General features: G+C 33.7%; 1 protein-coding gene across 1 annotated transcript; it reads left to right on the forward strand.

Annotated features, from left to right (window-relative positions):
• The first annotated feature begins 7509 nt into the window (after positions 1-7509).
• Positions 7510-17528, forward strand: LOC126725145 (receptor-like protein 15). The gene is made up of 7 exons (XM_050429682.1): positions 7510-7973; positions 11582-11734; positions 12282-12434; positions 12752-12826; positions 12935-13081; positions 13922-15372; positions 16647-17528. Exons 1-7 carry the CDS (start codon positions 7595-7597, stop codon positions 17415-17417), a joined length of 3129 nt encoding a protein of 1042 aa, XP_050285639.1. The 5' UTR covers positions 7510-7594; the 3' UTR covers positions 17418-17528.
• The last annotated feature ends 4256 nt before the right edge of the window (positions 17529-21784 follow it).

Consider the following 21784-nt stretch of genomic DNA (forward strand, 5'->3'; position numbering starts at 1 on the left):
TCGGATTGCCATGTTGAATAATATTTTTGTTAGAGTTATCGTGGCATCTTTTTAGGAACGATTACCTTGGCCTTAGTTATTATTGATTCAAATGCTATACTACTATGCCGAGCAGCGCTTTCACATTTGTTAAAGTATATAGACAAGACATACGAAATAGAGTAACAATCACTTTTATTAATATGAAAAATTGTTACAACATACAAGGAAGGGTTTAAACAAGCCTATACAAAAAAAATTGAGCTGCTAAAACAGTAACAACATCCGTAACACAAATAAGTAAACCATCAAGTGTCTTCTGAACTCGCCTTCAAAGTCTCTCTGAAATCTATGCCTCAGAACTGTTCATATCAAGAGAAGATCCTTATACAAAAATAATGAAGGAGAAGGAAGAAGAATTAGAAGACATGGAAGCACTTCAGCAAGCTCTTGTCACTGAAGAATGCAAGGGAAAAAGAAGATGGAAGACATGAGCGGGAAGGAGGAGAAGAAGAGGGAAGCAATGAAAAGAAAGTAAAAGGAGCAAAAGAGGGAGAAGGGGAGCCATATTAGGTATGCTCATGAGAGAGCGGATGGAGATGACAAGGGAGGTTTTCGACTCAGTCACACCAGAAATGGGGTGTGACGAGTCCCTGCTTCGGATTTTGGCTAAAAGAATGGGGAGGCAAATCTTAAGCCTCCGCCATCCTTGCCCCGACCTAGCCATCTCAAGTTTTATCAGGACATGGTGTTTCTGGGAAAAGAAGGATTTGTTCATGGTGGATTACTAATGAGAGAAGTATTATGGAATAGGGAGTAACCGGATGGAGGAAGTGGATTCTGAGAAGAACGTGAGGGATTCAGATATGAGAGGGTCACCTTCATTCTTCTCTCTTTATATAGGGAACGAAGAAGGGGGTATGCAACGCACTCAGATCCCCAGGGGAATCCAGAGTATAACGCGCCGCTTCGTTCTCCCACACTATCAGTAACCGTCGCATCTGGGAAGCCTCGTAAATGGGAAGGCATTAAAGACACGCTGCAGATAACCACGCAGTATAACGGCAACACGCGTAAATCCAGGAAAAAACGGCTCATAGACCGGTGCGTTCCTTGTGGAGGGGAAGAGTCGCCAGAGTTGATCAAGATTCGAAAAAAGTGAACGGCAATAAGGGCTTGACATCATCAAAATCCACCTGTCCTACCATGATGTTGGACAGCAGGATTTTGAGGGGCTAATGTGGGGCCCAATAATTTATGGGTCCGGCCCACACGCTTATAGGAAGCCCACCGGTCTTAAACTGAAGGAAGCCAGGGCCCAAGCTCGAAACTAGGAAACATAAAAACAGCCCGAAGACATAGCCGAGGACGGTTTCGTCCTCGGCAGGCCCAAAATCTCAGGGATAGGAATGAAACACGAGTACGCTAGAAAGATCAGAAAATATCCTGGGGAAGTTGTCTTTAATACCCTTCCCTGACATGACACTGCCCCTAACAGAGCCGGGATCTTAGGCTTTATGGATCATCTCTAGCAATTTTTGGACTAGACTGATGGGACAGATATCTGTCCAGGAGAGATCGACCCTACACGTGGACGAAGGACAACGAACGTAGGCTAGTATAAAAGAGAATGTTATGTGACCAAAGAAGGGGACTCCCATGGAGCTTCTGGAAAAAGACTTGATGAAAGAGAATGTTTGGAGAATATACGCCGGACACCACCTAAAAACCCTCCGACGGGCAACCGGGGACAACACCATCGCTCCTCGGACACGATCCGAGGAGCCAGATCCTCCTAAATACAAGATTGAAGGGCCTGAATATCCAGCCCAAAGCTTTATCTCATGTCGGTTCATCTAAAGTCCGGCCCGAAATGCCATCCTGTGATCCAACGCTGGCCTTTTAACCTCACTCTCTACAAATATTATTGTGAGGGACTTTCCGTGTGCGAGCACAACATCGTTGTTGGGCCGTTACAGATTTTGTGTCCTTACAATATATATATATATATATATATATATATATATATATCAAAGACTAACTGTTATTGGAATATTTCATTTTCTATTCCGTTAATCAAATTGAAATGAGGTTGGGTATGGAATTCACTATATGGTTAGTAAAACCCTGTAAATTTTCTTAATATTAACACTTAACAATTAATTAATATCACTTATATCTTCCTCTCAAAAAATATATATCACTTATGTCAATAAAAAAAATATGTGGATCAAGTCGTGACAGAACCCAAAAGAAATGCCATCACCCTGTTCAATATTTTTTTTTTTATGGGAACCCTGTTCAATATTGGTCAAATTACTTTCGTCATTATCATCAAGAATAATACCTGCATCATCACTCTTTTCCAAATTTCAATAATAGCTAGTTAAACAAAAGGTGTAACAGGAATTTGACTGAACCTATTCAAACAGAAAAGGATAAGGCTGTGTTTGTTTCAGAAGAAAATGTTTACAGGTGATAATAATTTTTGGAAAAAAAATTTTATTTTCAAGTATTTCATTGTGTCCTTGAAAACGTTAGGAAAAAATAACTTTTTTTACACATACTTTCAATATTTTTCTCTCTACGTTTATTTTTACAAAACAAAATAAAATAAAGGAAAAAAATATACATAATTCTTTATAGTTTTCCCATAAAACACAAAAACTCCATGAAGTTTTGATTATAATTTATAACGTAACACTTAAACCAATAACTATTTTATATATATATATATATATATATATATATAAAAATAAAAGTTGTGGAGTTCGGATTTCAACTCAGGGGGCAAGATTAAATGACACCTCGATACTTATTATTATGGTCATGTTTTTTCATAAGCTCAATTAAATACATGTATATATATATTTCATATCATTCAAATAAAGAAAAAAAATCAAATTATAGTAAATAATAATAAAAAATAATCTAAATACATAATGTTGAAATTAAAATAAATTGAGAAACGAAATTAATGTAGGAGTATTAGGAATATAATAATATACCTATAAAGTTGTATTAATGTTTCAGTGCCTTGAATTCTTTTAAAAAAATTTGTAGAATTAAGCATATGTTTCTTTATTTGTTTAAGTAGCTAAAATTAAGATTTATAGAAAGAGTATGAAATTGTGAAAAATTAGAAGAAAATATGAGTCATATCAAGGACACAATAAAAATTCACAACATTAGGTGAAAATAGCTAAATACCACGTTTTGACAAGCATTGTTTGGGAAATATTTAGCAATCTATCACTTTTTTAGTATTTGAGTTTCACAAAATTGAGTGTTAAATAGTACTCGAGTTCAGTGAACTTGAGTTCCTAGTGAGTCGTCGGCATGGCACTACTGACCTAAAATTTGTGTAATTAAAAAAAATAATGTGGTACTCAATATTGCTGAAATTGAGTATCTCTTTATAGTACTCGAGTTTAGTGCAATCGAGTACCTTTTTTTTTCTATTTTTTGTTTATGTTGGAATGACTTAAATAGTCAAACTTAGTGGCTTGACATTAGCCAACGAACCGTTAAATGGTTTGCATGCCCATGTCAGAAAGATGCATTATATTCAAGAAGTTTCATGGGTGAAGAAATGCAGGAGCTTACATTTAATATCCTTCATGAATTGTCAAAGAAGATGGCTAGGAACAACATCTGACATGCAAACCAAATTATTGCTTTTTTTCTTTGGCCATAAATGCTTGCCATTCTCTTTTACTTGACAAGTTTCTTTGACTTGTAAGGGTGTGTTCCTACTGGAGATAAAAAAGAAAAAGAAAAAAGAACAAAGAGTACCTCTAAGTGAGACAGATAGATAGAAAAGAACTCGAGAGAAGTAGAAAAAGGAAATAAAAGTTGTTCGACTTTATGAAGCTCAAGTATTATAAAGAAGTATTCAATTTTAGTAATATCGAGTATCATATTATTTTTTTAATTACACAAATTTTAAGTCAGCAGTGCCACGTTGATGACTTACTAGAAACTCGAGTTTAGTAAACCGAATACTATTTAAAACTTAATTTTGTAAAACTTAAGTACTACAAAAATAATAAATTACAAAATATTTTTGAAACCTTACTGGTTTGTCACAAATTTTATAAAAAAAAAAAGTAACATTCGGCTATTTTTGCGGCTTTATCTTTTCCTAAACAGTTGCTACGAACACCTACATCGATTGGGCTTTGACGTAGACTTGGTCTCTAGCTTCATAAATAAGAAAGGCAGATACAATTGACAACAATTCATATTTTTATGATAAGAGTGCAATCTTATGGCTTACAATCATAAAACATCGCACCTATCCAAAAAAAAAAAAAAAAAAGGATGGATAGGAGTGTGTGGTAATGATTGTTCCTGAAAACATATTTCATTCTTGATAGTTCAATTAATCAATGAATTTTTTCTGTATTACAATGGCGGGCGAACGAATAACATGATATGACATTTTTTTCTCATTTTGTTAATAAATTTAACAATAGATTTTTTTTGAATAAATTTTAGTAAACATAGCAAAAACACAATCACACAAGAATACAAAAATTTACATGAAAACCCTTTCTCCTTAAAGGAAAAATTACAAGACAAATTCCGAATAATTTCATTATATTAAATAGAGATTACAACATTTAGAGATATAACTTGAACAATAAAAAAACTCACTTTTTATTTTCACTCATTGCCCTCTTTCTTACTGTGTATCTCTCACAATTTTCTCTTACTCTTTCTATTTCTCTCTTCTCTTTTGCTTGCTCTCACTCACGCAGTGTCCTCAGTCTCACTTGCTGGGACTTCTCTTTTTTCTCTGCGCAAATGGCTGAATCGCCTCTCCATTTATTTTTTCATCTTTTCCTTCTTTTCTCCCTTTCGAAAAATTATTATATACTTTCGAAATATCATAAATGAGTACTTCTTTCTCTCACATAAATAATAGATTTCACTAATTAAATTCATGGTAGGACCTATCATTTATGTGAGAGAAAAAAATACACATTTATAGTATTCCAGAAATACAAAATAATTTTTTCTTCCTTTCACACTCTTCACATCAAGTCACAATAAATGCAGCTCAACTTATCTTGACTTTGCTTCAACCAATTTCCTTTTTTCAGCTCTCCCGTAGCCGAATGACCCTTGCTTTTTGCTTCTTTCTTTTCTTTCTTCCTTCCTTCCAACGTGTCTCACAAGTTTAACATCACATATTCATTTATGTGGCTTGACTTTTGTACATGCCTTCATAAATATTGTTGGACTTTTGTACATAACTATAGAGGAAAAGATGAACCCAATTCATCTCTTTCGGACAAGCTACTCAGCAAACCCATTTTACTTTGCTGACTTCTCAACACTTGTCCAACAAGCTCATTTTAACTGAAATTTTTTTCATTTCAAATTAGATTTTTTTTTTTTTTTTTTTTTTTCAATAAATAATAATACTTATTAAAATACACACAATAATAATAATTAAAAAAAAAGTTACTTTCTCTTAGTGTGAAAAACCCTCCATAAAAAATTTATTAAGGTATAAAAGCACTCAAATCAAATAAGGTACCAAAAAATAAATGGACGCCTATTTTGGTTGGTTGGTGAGTGCAGTGGTACTATGCTAGCGGAAACTTAAATGGGTTTTGTTTCGTTGGCTAGTAGTGAACAAACATTAAATTTTGTCGATCACAATAAACTGAAGGGACTAAATCACAATATTGCATAAGAACAAGGGACTAAGGGAGGGGTAAATAGCAAAAATGTGATTGAAGGAAAAGCCAGAAACTTCGTAGAAACCTCCCAGGCGTAGGACTCCCAAAGAGCAAAAACAAAAAGATTAGTACTCATCCAAAACAAAAAAAAAAAACAAAAAGATTAGTACTTATCTCATAGAGTGACAGTACACGTGTCACATATTATTCGATGAGAGTCAGTGGGCCCAGCGTAGAAAAAAGACACTTACTTTCGCTTGAACAAAGTTTCCTCCAAAAATTATTCTTATCGATTTTTTTCTATACATTTCTATCAATTTTTTTAGATAAAAACAAAAATTTAGCTGTTAACTTTTTGGTTTTACCATCACTTTTTTTGTAAACATTGCACATGTATTAAACCTCATTCTCTCAATTTCTTTTCCTTAACTGTTATTTTTAATTTTTCTCCATAATTTTTTTTATTTTTTAATAGGAACTTCTCTGTAACTTTGAGTTTATGTTTTAGTTTATATTTTTTTCTTTTCGATACTTCATTTGAGTTACTTATTATTTGGTCTTTATTACATCTGGTTGGTTATTTGATCTTCTTGGGTAATTAAGCAAGTTTAATCTTTCAATCTCTTTTTTCTTTATGTGAAAAATTGCATAGGTTTAATATATATATATATATATATATATATGGTAATAGGATCTGAACCTTCTTGAGGCAGCAAATGAACCAACTAGATTTGCTAAAGATGAAAACAATATACACATATGGCCAGAGGATGTCTTCCCAATAATTTGAAATTAGGTTCTTGAATTAACATTTTTTTGTATTTAATTTTCTTATTCTTTGTAAGGCATTGATTTTATTGCATGTGTTTTTTGATAAAGTTTATGATAGTTTTTTTTTTTTTTTTTTAAGGGTTTAATATGGTATTTCATTGTGATTATTAATATGTATTTTAAGAGTTTTAATCGGTAACATATATCCTTTCATGAATATAAATTAAAGAGAAATTTTTGAGAAAAAAAGAAATACATACAAAAATAGTAATATTAGTGTTTTAAACCGGGTTTATAATACACATGGTTTTAAAAACCGAACCGGTCAAAGAACCGTTTTTTTTTTTAATTTCCGGTTCAACCCCGGTTTTTGACCGGTTTTTGGCCGGTTTTCCGGTTATTGACCGGTTTTTGACCGGTTATTGACCTTTTAACCGGACCGGATTGGCCTCCGGTTCCCGATTGAACCGGTCGGACCGGCCGGTCCGGTCCGGTTTTTAAAACAGTGATAATACATTATATAACTAGAGTACAACTACAAAAGCCATTTTGTAGTTGTAGATTAGGATTATAAACAGCAGACACCAGACATACACAATCAATATAGGATAAACATCTTTATTTTTTTTGAATAAATAATAATACTTATTAGAACATATACAAAAATATGTTACTTTCATTATTATGCTCAATAATAATTACATTGGCATCATTTTCCAAAATAAATAAAGCTAATAAAATAAAAAGTATAACAGAGATTTGTTTGAATGCAAGCCCATTAAAACAGAAAATAATAAAATAGTAAGTACCGATTAGTGATTTATGAATAAACAAAGAGTAGAGCCCGCCTTCACCCAAAAAAGATGTAGAGCCCACATGAAAGTTCAAAGATGCCAATTACGCCTACGTAGCGTAGCCCACGAGATTCTTATGCCCAAAGACTTAACGCAAAGTTTATCATATAAATTATGGATTTAAATATGAAAAACTTCCAACTTCTCGATTCTCAAAAAAAAAAAAAAAGAAAAAAAGAAAAAAGACTTCCAACTTCCCTATATAAAGGCAATGGACTTATAACTCTCTTGTATTGGGTACTTACACAGAAGTTGGTTTAGTTATAAACGAAAGTAGGTGTTTCACAAAATTTCTCAATGGGGTGGCCTTTAGTGAAGTCTTTGCTGTGGGCTTTACTACTCTTTGTTCAAATTTATGAGCATAGAGCTTGTATTGAGGAAGAGAGGGTGAGTCTCCTAGAATTGAAAGCATTTCTAAAATCCCACACTAATCATACCGAGCCCCTTCTTCCAACATGGGTTTATGAGGCAAAGAGTGAGTGTTGTAGTTGGGAGCAGGTCAACTGTAGCACCACCACTGGTCACGTGATCAATCTCACTCTCTCCAATATACACCACTATTCTTTTGTGTGGGAGGAGACTTGGTTCCTAAACATGTCCCTGTTGCAGCCTTTTAAAGAGCTAAGAAGTCTTGATATATCTCACAACAGAATTGCTGGTTGGTTGGGAAATGAAGGTACGTGAGCCTTTGCTTCTACTATCATACGGTCCACTCCAAAAACACACACACTCATTTATGCTTAATATAGGAAAGGCATGGGATCATGGTAATTAGATTTGATTACATATCCCAAATCAAATTAAAAATATTATAGTTGGACGACTTCTCTCAGTTTGACTAATGAAATTTATTTTAGAGGAGTCGTCATTTTAATCATTAGATTAGATATAATTTCTCATTCATAGATACAATGATTATGAACCAAAATTTTAAACTAATAAGGAAATCATTTTTCCTATCAAAAAATTATTTTGGCTGATTTTGTTAGAGCATGGGAATGGCCACTGTAATATTCGTTAGCTAGCAGTTGAAGTTATAAATTTAAGAAGGTAATGACAGATTATTCTTAATTGATAAATTGGTCCTCTTAATAAAAAAGCATTACAAGCCTACAAAGCTCTAGCAGTTGCACATTATATTTAACTACTGTGTATGTAGCTCCGTGTATATGCAAAGTATAATTAAAAATAATAACAATTATACTGTTTAAATTATATCTTTTTCTAGAAGATGTTCAAATTTTACCTGACATTAGCTTGCACTTTTTTTTTTACCATACATTTCTAAAATATATAATAATTTCTCATATTCTATATAAAATATCTATATATATATATATATATATTTTAAATGAGAAACTCAATCAGTTTTAAACTCCTCAATTTTTGAACCTAATAATCTACTTGTCATAAATATTTAAAACTTAGGTGGATACTTGACAGAAAATTGGATTCTAATAAAAATCTACTCTATAATATAATTAAATTTTGACTCTACCATTTTTATGCTTAATAATTCACTTATACAAAATTAAAAATTGAATAAGATACGTTGCTCAAAATTAGAATTCAATTAAAATTTTATTGAATTTTCTCTGGCTTTGGCTATTAGTATATATAGACATTGATGAAAGAAAATTCTCTAATAAAAAACAAATTGAAAATTAGAGTCGGACATCATTTTTGTTGGACCTTAGTCCAAGTAATGAATCATCATTGTGTCAGCTATTTTTGCAGCATTGACAGTTCAACTGGGACAGCGCTCTATCCTATTCGCTTATTATTGTTTTCTTGGATGTTTATACCATGTTTGACACATGCAAAGCCAAGTATTGTATCTGGTGTTAATGCTAAATTTTCATTTTTCATCTTTTTTTATAGATAATTTAGAACATGATTGTATGTAACTTTCATAAGAGGTGTTTTTATTGAGTTTTAGTGATCATACTTGCACCAAAATCTTGATTTAATATTTAATATTAATTGTAATTGCTTTTTTTCATTTGTATTTCTTTGTTTCGATCATGGTTTTAAAAATCGGACCGGGGGTTTTTGCCTCTGGTTCTCGGTTTTTGACTGGTTTTCCTAATTATTCTTTGTTATTTCCGGTTTTTACTAGACTGGTTTAACATTCGATTCTTGGTTAAACCGGTCGGTCTGGTCAAGTCTTTAAAACAATGGTTTACATACTAGGTGTGCACAAGAGAATAACTAATTGCTAAGACTATTTAATTTAATAATCAGCTCAATACCAAATCAAAATTCGTTGATTGAAGATTTTAATTAAATGCTAAAACAAAATCCATTAACTAACCACTAAGACCATTTTCAAATGTATTTGCTTTGTTTGAATATGTTAATTAAATATTTTGACAAATTAGCCTCAAAATTCAAAAATAGATCCGAATTCAGATTTTAATTGAAGATTTGGGGGATATGAATTAGTGAGAATGATTCCAAATGCAGTGGTTTTGGGGTTAGATATAACATCAAAACTCTACTTTTCTTTTACCTTGTTTTAACTATCATGGTTGGAAAAATCCCACTATATTTTATCTATAGCATATTTGTTTATAATACTAAAAGATAAAGAATTTAAAAAAAATTAACGAAAAGGAATTTCTTCTTTATTTGTTATAATATATAGAGAACAAAAAATTTCATATTATCAAAATTTTGAACAAAAACGAATGAACACAACATTTTCACTAGTTACAAAAAGAAACAATATGAATATAAAAAAATAATTAAAAAAAAAAACTCTTTTCTTTTGGTTGGTTTTTCAAAGGGTAAGATAAACGAATTTTTAAAAATTAATAGTTCAATATGAAAATTACAATCTATGAAAGTTTAAAAATTAATAGTTTCATAAGAGGTGTTAATTTTTCGTTTAAATATTCTTATGAAAAAATACCATGTTATAATACTTTGTTATATTATAGCATTTTATTTTAAAAAATCATGCCAAGTACGGGTCAAAAGCTAGTTATATGTAACATGTGAATATTACTGCTTTCTATATTTAAAAAAAAAAAAAAAGAATATCCACATTTTGACATGGGGTATATAGGGGGGAGATTGGTGTACCAAATTCATCCCTTCTGAAATTCAAATCTTTTAGTTATATTGTTGAAGTCCCTATGTGGTAATAACAGATAACAGCTTTGAGTTTGATTCATATGCTTATATATAAAAGTAATTTTGAACAGTAAGTTGTCAACATATATTCTTTTAAAATACAATTGATAATCTAATTTGAATTTCACATTGTAGCTTTTGAAGTGATCTCTACCCCCCAACCCAAAAAAAAAAAAAGAAAAAAAAGAAAGAAAAGGAAGTGATATTGAGAATCTTATTAAGGGGAAGAGGAGAATGAGATTTTTGAAAAACTTATAATACAGTACACACTCAAAAAGCCTCAACGCTTAAAAGGGTAGTATAAGGCTTTCAATGTGGGAACTTACCTAGTTAATATTTTTTTGATAGATAAATACACGGGTAGAGAGAAAAGATTTTTTGAAAAACTTACAATACGGTACACACCACAAAATGACTTAAACTCTTTTTTGGTTTTTTTAAAAGTCAAAAGGACCTAACTCTTTGAACGTGTAATACAAATATTTATGTATTGAATAATTGCTTTACACATAGTATTTAATTTATTGCTTTTACTTGTGTGTTATGATCAACAAACCAGTTCTCAGGAACACGAAATGAAGACAATGACTTCCAATCGTTACAAAAAGTTAATAAATAAATTGCATTTTATATCATTCATCACTTGTATTTTCTTAACAAATAAATGTTTGTAAAATTATATTGTAAATTGTTACATATTTTAATATTTTCCCTTGCTCATGCTTTCTCACTAATTGATAATTGCTACTTTTACCGGTGCTTTATCTTTTCTTTAACAGCTACTACCAACATGGCAACACCTATAACGTTTGGGCTTTTGACATAGACTTGGCCTCTGGCTTCATAAATAAGAAAGGCATATACAATTGCCAAAAATTCATATTTATATGATAAAAGCACAATCATAAAACTTCGCACTAATCCAAAAAACAAAAAGGATGGATAGGGGTGTGTGGTAATGACTGTTCCAGAAAACATATTTGATTCTTTATAGCTCAATTAATCAATGCATTTTTTTTTCTTGTTTTTCAATTATTGTGCTAATGCATAACATGATGTGACACTTTTTCCTTTTTTTTTTTTTTTTTGAGAATGACTTTCTGCATTTCGTTGATAAATTTAACAATGGATTTTTTTTTTTTTCAGAATCTGATTGCTTGTCTAAACTGAGAAAGCTAACACACTTAAATTTAGCGTGGAACGACTTCGACAATAAAATTTTAAGATTCTTGGGTGCCCTCCCAGTTCTTAAATCTTTGGATTTAAGTTTCAATAGTCTCCGGCCTCTTTCTAGCAAAGGTACGTGTATATCTGAATTTTTTCTTCGCAAGAATACTCTGAAGAACTTTACACAAAACTGAAATCTAATAACCAATATTTACCTTTATCAGAATTTACTCTAATAAATGTTTGTAAAATTATATTGTAAATTGTTACATATTTTATTATTTTCCCTTGCTCATGCTTTCTCACTAATTGATAATTGCTACTTTTACCGGTGCTTTATCTTTTCTTTAACAGCTACTACCAACATGGCAACAGCTATAACGTTTGGGCTTTTGACATAGACTTGGTCTCTGGCTTCATAAATAAGAAAGGCATATACAATTGCCAAAAATTCATATTTATATGATAAGAGCACAATCATAAAACTTCGCACTAATCCAAAAAACAAAAAGGATGGATAGGGGTGTGTGGTAATGACTGTTCCAGAAAACATATTTGATTCTTTATAGCTCAATTAATCAATGCATTTTTTTCTTGTTTTTCAATTATTGTGCTAATGCATAACATGATGTGACACTTTTTCCCTTTTTTTTTTTTTTTTTTTTTTTTTTTTTTTCAGAATCTGATTTCTTGTCTAAACTGAGAAAGCTAACACACTTAAATTTAGCGGAGAACGACTTTGACAATAAAATTTTAAGATCCTTAGGTGCCCTCCCAGTTCTTAAATCTTTGGATTTAAGTTGGAATAATCTCTGGCCTCTTTCTAGCAAAGGTACGTGTATATCTGAATTTTCTTCGCAAGAATACCATGAAAAAGTTTACACAAAACTGAAATCTAATAACCAATATTTACCTTTATCAAAATTTACTCTCTGTGTTAAAAGGCACAAAATTCTTCAGTGCAATAACTAATCATTTCGATATATACAAATGATAGTAGTAGTATGCCTTCAATATTCAAAGAGCATTTTAACCGAAATTTGTGTCCATTCCAATATAGAAGTGTTTAGTTCTACTAGATCTTTCTTCTATACTATTAGTTTCAAGCTTATATATGAAATTTTGAATATCTCTTCACCGGTGATGTAGAACTGGTTTATCTAAGCAACTTGGAGGTCCTTATCTTGCATTATTGTAGCCTTAATGGAAGCCTACCATTCAAGGGTAAACATTCCAACATCTATTTTTATTGATTTTCCCTCAATTAATCTCCTTAATGGAAGCTATTTTAAATATTTTATCCTAACATACTGTCATCAATTTTCCTGGTAGATATGGCAAATTTCAGCAATTTGGAAATTTTAGATTTGAGTAGAAATGATTTCACTGGAAGCATTACTCCATATATCGGAGCGTTTTCTTCTCTCAAGGCTATATCATTATCTTATAATAGACTCAATGGAACTTTAGACACTCCAGGTGAGAATCTACTATGAAATCAGTCATTTACAATTTTGATTAGGAGTGTGAGAACAATTGAAAGAGAATGGTTAATAATTTGATATAGATCAATCCTTATTTCCTGCAACTTGGAAGCATGACATTTGACCATCCACTTTTTCTGAATGTAGAAATTATTATACCCCCTCTTCCCCACCACACCCCCCCCCCCCCCCCCCAAAAAAAAAAAAAAAAAAAAAATCTTTTTAATCCCACAGGACCGACTCTAGTCACTCTACCCTTTGTTAATTCATAATTGAGCCAATTTGCCCAAGGCAGCCGTATAGAATAAGGTCCCATAATTTTGGCCCTATAGTAGTACAATATTATATTAGGTAACAATTTTAAATAAATTGTCACATAATTATTATTATTATTATTTTTTTTTGAAAAGTGACAAAGCTTAGCCACTCTTTTTCTATTTCACATCTAAACTTATCTCCTACCTAAAATCAATTATAACAAAAAAATTAGGAGCATTACACATAATATCAATAATAAATAAGTTTTTAACAAAACTTGAATACAATTCTTCTCAAAGGAAAAAAAAATTGAATACAAAAATTTAATTAGTAATTTTACATCTAAAAAAAAATAGTAACAAATTTGCAGTAAAAACTTATAATATAGAAATTTATATAAATAATATTAAATTGATATCGAAATATAAGAAAATATTTGACTTAAAATTGTCGTCTTAAGCTTCAAATCTTATTGAGGCAATAGCATGATTTCGTATATTAATTAGGTTGTGTTGTTGATTCTTTCGATGGCACAAGTTTAGGATAGACGCCACTAATCTTTTATTGCTTTTGATAGAGTTTTGTGCGCTGAAGAAACTTGAAGAGATAGAGCTTGCTGGTAATGGCTTCGAAGGGATGCTTCCTCCATGCCTAAACAATTTGACATCTCTTCGGGACTTAGATATATCTAACAACCAGTTTAGTGGAAATTTGTCTTCATCTCCAATAGCCAGCCTGACATCCCTTGAGCGCATTGATCTGAGTTATAATCATTTTGAAGAATCATTCTCATTCAGCTTGTTTGCTAATCACTCCAAGCTTAAGGTGATTCAATTTTTGAGTGATAACAACAAACTCGACATAGAGACTGAGAATCACAGTTGGGACCCTCTGTTTCAATTAAAGGGCCTAGTACTGTCTAATTGTAATCTCAACAAGCTTACTGGCAACTTTCCTAAGTTTCTCTTAGGCCAACATGAATTGGAAGTCATTGATATCTCTTACAGTAAATTGAATGGAAGCTTCCCCATATGGTTGCTTGAAAACAATACTAGACTACAAAGGTTAACCCTTCAAGGTAACTCTTTCACGGGCGAGTTTCATTTGCCATCAAATCACTACATGAATCTTCGTTGGTTGGATCTCTCAAACAATCACTTTGATGGGAAACTTCAAGAAAATATCGGAAAGTGGATTCCAAAATTAGAACATCTAAATTTATCCCGAAATGGATTTGAAGGTAATTTTCCATCCTCAATAGTTGACATGAGTAATTTGCTGATTTTGGACTTGTCCTTTAATAATTTTTTTGGAGAGGTACCAATGGATTTGGTTGCCAATTGCACTTTCTTGCGTATTTTGAGGTTATCTAATAATAACTTTCACGGTGAAATTTTCTCAAAGCACCTCAACCTATCCTTAGCTACTTTAGAATTGCAAAATAATAATTTCACCGGCACTCTTCCAGTGGTACCCCTAAAGATCTCGTGGGTCCTAAATATTAGCAACAACCACATGACAGGTGCAATTCCAATATGGATAGTGACCTATAGTACAACACCAGGATCGGTTGTTGATCTGAGTAACAACTTTTTTGAAGGTCAGATTCCATGTGGACTACCTTCATCTAGTATAATAAACCTTTCTCATAACTTGCTTTCAGGATTGTTACCTTCTTGCTTGAATCTACGGTATGTTAGGCACTTGTTATTGCAAGGGAACAAACTCACAGGGTCATTACCAAAAGCTATTCTCAATTCATCATCTCTTGTGACATTGGACATTAGAGATAATCGCTTTATCGGCAGCATCCCTGATGAAATTGATGGACTTTCCAACTTAAAAGTGCTTTCGTTAAGTGGCAATCATTTTAGTGGTGTGATTTCAAAGCAGTTGTGTCGGTTAAAAAGGATAGGCATAATGGATCTTTCTAATAACTCTTTTTCAGGGACAATACCATATTGCTTTAACAACATATCCTTTGGGAAGCTAGCTGATGATACCGAAAAATCGTCAGTGAGCTACACGGCACTCACGTGCTCGAAACAACGCCTGCACAACACAAAAAGAGAAGACCTCGCAGAGAGCACCGGTGTGGTGCCGGCCAAATACCCTCCGAAGGTCAAGTTAGAACTTCTCACAACTCTAAAGTGTTAGAGAGGGTAAATTATGCGTACCTTGGTTAGTGAGGGTATTGGGGTTTTTATAGTGGTAGAGGGTTGACCTCTCCTTATTGGATTAGAAGTCTTTTCCTTATAGGAGTCTCTTTAGACGTATTTTGCGAGATCATTTCCTTGTAGGAGTCTTTTTATTTAACACCAAGCGTGGGGCGCAAGATATTTCTTTATATATGCAAACGTGGAGACCAAGCAAGGCCACGTTAGGGACGTCAACTTCGCCTACTCCCTCGTCGGGGTCGTCAGCCTCGTTAGGGTCGTCAGTTTCGCCTACTCCCTTGTTAGGGTCGTCAGCCTCGTCAGGGTCGTCAGCTTCGCCTACTCCCTCGTCGGGGTCGTCAGCCTCGTCAGGGTCGTCAGCTTCGCCTACCCCTCGTCAGGGTCGTCAGCTTCGCCTACCCCTCGTCGGGGTCGTCAGCTTCGCCTACTCCCTCGTCGAGGTCGTCAGCCTCGTTAGGGTCGTCAGCTTCGCATACTCCCTCGTTAGGGTCGTCAGCCTCGTCAGGGTCGTCCGTTTCGCCTACTCCCTTGTCGAGGTCGTCAGCCTCGTCAGGGTCGTCAGCTTCGCCTACCCCCTCGTTGGGGTCGTCAGCTTCGCCTACTCCCTCGTCAAGGTCGTCAGCTTCGCCTACCCTTCGTCGGGGTCGTCAGCTTCGCCTACTCCCTCGTCGAGGTCGTCAGCCTCGTTAGGGTCGTCAGCTTCGCCTACTCCTTCGTTAGGGTCGTCAGCCTCGTCAGGGTCGTCAGCTTCACCTACACCCTCGTCGGGGTCGTCAGCTTCGCCTACTCCCTTGTCGAGGTCGTCAGCCTCGTCAGGGTCGTCAGCTTCGCCTACTCCCTCGTTAGGGTCGTTAGCCTCGTCAGGGTCGTCAGCTTCACCTACACCCTCGTCGGGGTCGTCAGCTTCGCCTACTCCCCTTCAGCTTAGTAGTGTCAGCTTTGCATTTATGCCAAGTTAACCCCGTCTTCCTAAAGCTGTAGACGTCCTAAAGCTGTTCGACTGCCATTTATGACAAGTGAGGCCGACGGGTCTATTTTGAACGTCGCTTCATGATATTATATTCATGAATATTCACATTCACAATTTTACCCTTATCACTAGCCGCTAGGGATTTTGTCACAGAGGGCTATTTTCTTTGGATTGACTCTTTTATCCTATCATATAACTCTCTTCTAAATGGGGATCTTCCAATTCAAGCGCCATCTGGGTTATTCTATGTACAAGTTAAGATTGAGATTGTGACGAAATATAGGCTTGATTTGTACCGGGGTCGCATCCTTGATATGATGTCTGTATTGGATTTGTCATTAAACAAGCTAATAGGTGAAATCCCGCCAAAACTAGGACAGTTATCTTCCATTCGTGGACTAAACTTGTCTCATAATCACTTGACAGGTCCTATTCCAAAAACTTTCTCAAATTTGACTTTGTTAGAGAGCTTAGATCTTTCTCATAACAATTTGAGTGGGGAAATTCCTTCAACATTGATTGATTTGAACTCCCTGGAAATTTTCGATGTGTCTCACAATAACCTATCAGGTAAACTTCCAGATTTTAAAGCACAATTTGGAACATTTGAAAATAGTAGCTATGAAGGAAATCCATTTCTTTGCGGTCCACCACTACAGAAAAGTTGCACTGAGCAAGATGAGTCACCTCAATCACCACAAAAATCTTCAAAGGCAAGTGGGGGAAAACGTTATGAAGCTGATCTTCTGTTCTTCTATGCAAGTTTTTGGGTATCATACATTATTTTCTTTTTGGGTGTGATCAGTATTCTTTATATTAATCCTCATTGGCGGCAACGATGCTTTAACTTGGTTGAGGATCGAATGTACTGGTGTTACCATTTTGCTCTAAATTCTCTAAAGCTGCTAAACCGTACGTGTCATTAGATGTACTCTATTTACATAGAAATCGTTGGTGATAGTATTGATAAATACCTTTGTGTATGTGTATGTTTGGTTATGAATAATAGTTATCATGCTCTATTATGGAGGAGTTCACTTGCACTTTTTCATTTGTCTTGAAATTCTTGTCACTAGCCAATATTATAATTTCATTTTAAAATAATATGTGGAATGTTTTTTATATGGCACATGTATGGAATTTATTTTGTTGTATAAAATATCATTTACATTTTGAAAAATAGTTACAATTATATTATATTTCAGGAGGAAAGAAAAAAAACGCATACAATATAAATTGGAAGAATTATTATATGATTATTTTGTTGATATATTAAGATACGACATACCACTTCAATGAGTTAACAATTATTTAAGTAATAGCCCTATGGCCTAATGATTGCGGCATGGTTCTTTGAAAACGATTATACAATTTTTCATGGAGTGATTAACCAACATTTTCAGTTAAACTAAACAATAAAAATTGGGCCAAGAGTTTTGTAACTCAATTAGTTGCCACTTCTTGGTGTTTCTACATTATATATATATATATATATATATGCTCAAAATAAAATAAAATACATTTTGATCCCTAGAGTTTATCTATAGAGCACTTTTATTCCCTAAAGTTTCAAATGAGTATGATTCATTCCCCAAAGTTTCATAAATCAGTACTATTAACTCCTGTTATTTTTTGTGCCTACAAGTACTTTAACAAAATAATGGCAAAACTTTTTTTAAATGATATGACACATTTTTAACCAAAACATTTTACTTAGAATGAGTCTAAGAGGGCAACCCATTTTTATTTGGATTTTGCCACAAATTAATTCTAGTCCTTCCAAAATCTTTGTTTTGAAGGAGAGAACATAAAATAAATCTCTGTTTTCCAAGAGCAAAGATGTGATACCTGACTTAATTCCAACTTGTGATACTCGAAAACAAGCATACTTAATTTCAACTTGTGATTGCCAAAAACAAGCGTACTTAATTCCAACTTATAATAGTATTTGCATGAGGTATGCTAAAATAGCATAAAACTCAAAATATAACTAATGAAGCCCAAAATCAATCACATCAGATCATGAACTAGTTATGCAAAATAGGATTTTGCTACTGTGCTTGTCCAAATTTAGGAGGAACTGTAACATATGCAAATCTATTTTTATTATTTCTTTGCATATCTTGATTCTTGAGGGGAATAAAAATAGTGGATGGTCATTGTTGTTGTTGTGTGAGGAAAAAGAAAAATGAATAAAAAAAATTAAGAAAATTTGATATTTTAATGAAATAAAGTATATAATAAATAGTCAAATGTGAGTGTTTTAAAAAATGATTGGCTAAAATAAAGTAGGTTTTTATTTTAAAATAAGATGTAACTTTTGTATATGCTGGTATGAATGCTCTAAGAACCACTAATATGGAGATTTTTCTCACAATTTGTTGGTGTAGTAAATCAACAATTTTAGGACCACAATTTTTACCATACCTTTACTTATAACTATCTTATATGGTTGATTGTGAGCAATGGAGAAAAAATTATTGGCATATATGAAAGTGAAAAACAGCTAATTATAGTCTATCACATAGAATAATTGCGAGAAAGATTGTGGTCCTAAAATAAATTTACTTAATTATTAACGGTAAACATAGTGACCTTTTGGCAAAGATTATTTTTGCAAACATATTTTATTATTTAGCTTATTTTTGCTACTATTCATGGGTCTTATTGCACATTTTGGTACTATTCATGGATCTCATTGCACTTTTTGGTACTATTCATGGATTTCACTGTACTATTTAAGTTTACTTTTACCTTCATCTATAATAATTTTAGTAAAAAATTTTCAGTTTAAATAAAATAAGCGAATTTCAAACAAACCCATAGAATGCCTGTTAGAATAGCCTTTTTACATTAGAACACCCAGTTTTATTTTTTTCATTGGGGGTGGGGGGAGGGGTAGACATGGCAAAACGGGTCAGAATTTTCTGACCTGACTCGTTTGACCCGCAACCTGATTTACCCGTTTAAAAATGACACGTTTCGACCCGCGATCCAATTGACCCCACACGACCCGCCCATTTTGCCACGTCTACCAACGTTGAGTAGGTTGAGATTGAGGTATGATTCTTATAAAATATTTACTTATTCTTCTTTACTTAATATGTTATGTATTTCATTATAGTTTGTCATTCTTTACTTGCCACCTTCATTTTCTCTTCCTACTTTAAACAAATCGAAGATTATATCAAGATTAGCTTCTAGACAGCTGGAACAAGAGTTGCACCAAATTTGGGTATCAAGTCAAGTGTTTAGTGGTAATTGGTAACAATATCACCAGTGAGAATATTAATCACAGTTAAGGAACTCATAAACAATTGATAGATTGCATCTATTTCAAAAAAAAAAAAAAAAAAAAAAACTTGTTTCAAAAATATGGGTCAACTCGACCCGACTCGCGACCCGACTCGACCCGCGACCCGATTGACCCGCAACCCAATTGACCCGTTTAAAAATGACCCGTTTTGACCAGCAAACTCGATTGACCTGACCCACCCCGCCCGTTTTGCCACGTTTAGGGAAGGGGGATTGGCATTTGGAAAAGATTTTATTCCACCTTAATTGGTACTTTGATTTTTTTTTTTTTTTTTTGAGAAAATTGGTACTTTGATTGGGTAAGAGGGTTCATGATTTTCAAGTGATTAATAACAAGTATTACATTTTTTTTAGGTGATTTTGTGTTATGATATTTGATCCAGTCCATTAAAACCCATCATGCTAAAATTGAAAGCACTTGTTTATAGCGAATATTCTGATATTGACTATGCAATTGAAATCGAGGTAGGGACTTAGAGCATCTGTAGCAGATGTTGCAAAAATTATGTCATTTTATCACACCAAAGGCTTACTTTATTATTTTATCACATCATTTTACAATATCTCATTTATAAATGTTTTATCATTCAATCCTATATATAAAATAATATTTATTATACATTAAAATAATATATTATCCCCTCCCCCATTATCATCAACAACAGCAACAACAATCCACACCGCAGATCAATTGCCATAGCCCACAACCACCGACCACCCCCACAGATCAACCACCGACCACCAATATCAGCCACTACTACCAAAAAAAAAAAAAAAAAACTAAAACAAACACTACAACCAATATCTGCCCCTACACCAAAAATTAAAACTACTAACCACCAAAAAAGAGAGAGAGATCGGCAAGATTGGAGCGGCGATGACGATTGGCGATGACGATGGTGACGATTGGAGTGGCCTCGCCCATGCCGCTTGCGCCAAAATACCCATGAACACCAACCAATCTTAACACCAATTCAGCCCAAGCCAAAATACCCATCACTCGCAACCAATTCAACCTAAGCCCCAACCGATTCAAGCCACGACTCCACCACTGAAACACCAACTACCACCGGAACTGAAACCCAAATGACTAAAGAGGGAGAGACGACTAAAACCCAAAACCGATCTCAAACACAATCTCCACCGTGACCTATACCCTAACCTGATCTCCACTGTGACTCAAAACCGATCTCAAACGCAATCTCCACCGTGACCCAAAACCGATCTCAAACACAATCTCCACCGTGACCGATACCCTAACCTAATCTCCACCGTGACCCAAACCCAATCTCCATCGTGAAACCCAGCCAACACCCAAACGACCACCACCAATCCGAACCAAGCAACCACTGAAACAACCCACCACTTTAAACCCAGTAACCACCAATTTCAACTTGTGATAATGTCCATCTTGCCATGGAGCTTATTGTTTGAAGATGTGGAGTGTGTCATTTTGTTCTTTCTCTGTTGGGGGAGGAGTTGCGTTTGATGTGAGAAGAGAGAAAAAATCAAGACCAGAAGTGAAAGGAGAGAGAAAGTCGAATAAAAAACAATATTTTGGTTTACCATTTATGTTCGTATCGTTGCAAATTTGCAACGATACGGACAAAAATGGTATAATTTTGTCATATATACAACATTTGATAGGAGGTGTTTTTTGTGTTTGGTGTGACAAATGTGCCAAATATTTAGCATTTGACACATTTACCACATCTCCTGTGGGTGCTTTAAGATAATGGGAAATAGAGAGAGGCAGACAGCTACTGTGTCAGACGGTATTGCATGGGGCAAAGCTCTTTCTCAGAAGCTTATTTTGGATAATTTATTTATATAAAGTTTATCAAAAAAATTATAATTTTTAATAATTTTTATATTAAATTTATTAGAAAATATTAAAAGTTATTTTAGTTCAAACTAAATAAATAAAAGTTAGATTATTTTAATATATATAGGTAAAAATCCAAAACTAACTATTTAA

Source organism: Quercus robur, chromosome 5, assembly GCF_932294415.1.
Source record: "Quercus robur chromosome 5, dhQueRobu3.1, whole genome shotgun sequence".
Taxonomy (NCBI): Eukaryota; Viridiplantae; Streptophyta; class Magnoliopsida; order Fagales; family Fagaceae; genus Quercus; species Quercus robur.

Coding starts and splice junctions, on each gene's coding strand:
- LOC126725145 (XM_050429682.1), top strand. CDS start 7,595: ATGGGGTGGCCTTTAGTGAAGTCTTTGCTGTGGGCTTTACTACTCTTT. Junction 7,974..11,581: donor TGGTTGGTTGGGAAATGAAG/GTACGTGAGCCT, acceptor TTTTTTTTTCAG/AATCTGATTGCTTGTCTAAA. Junction 12,827..12,934: donor TGGAAGCCTACCATTCAAGG/GTAAACATTCCA, acceptor TTTTCCTGGTAG/ATATGGCAAATTTCAGCAAT.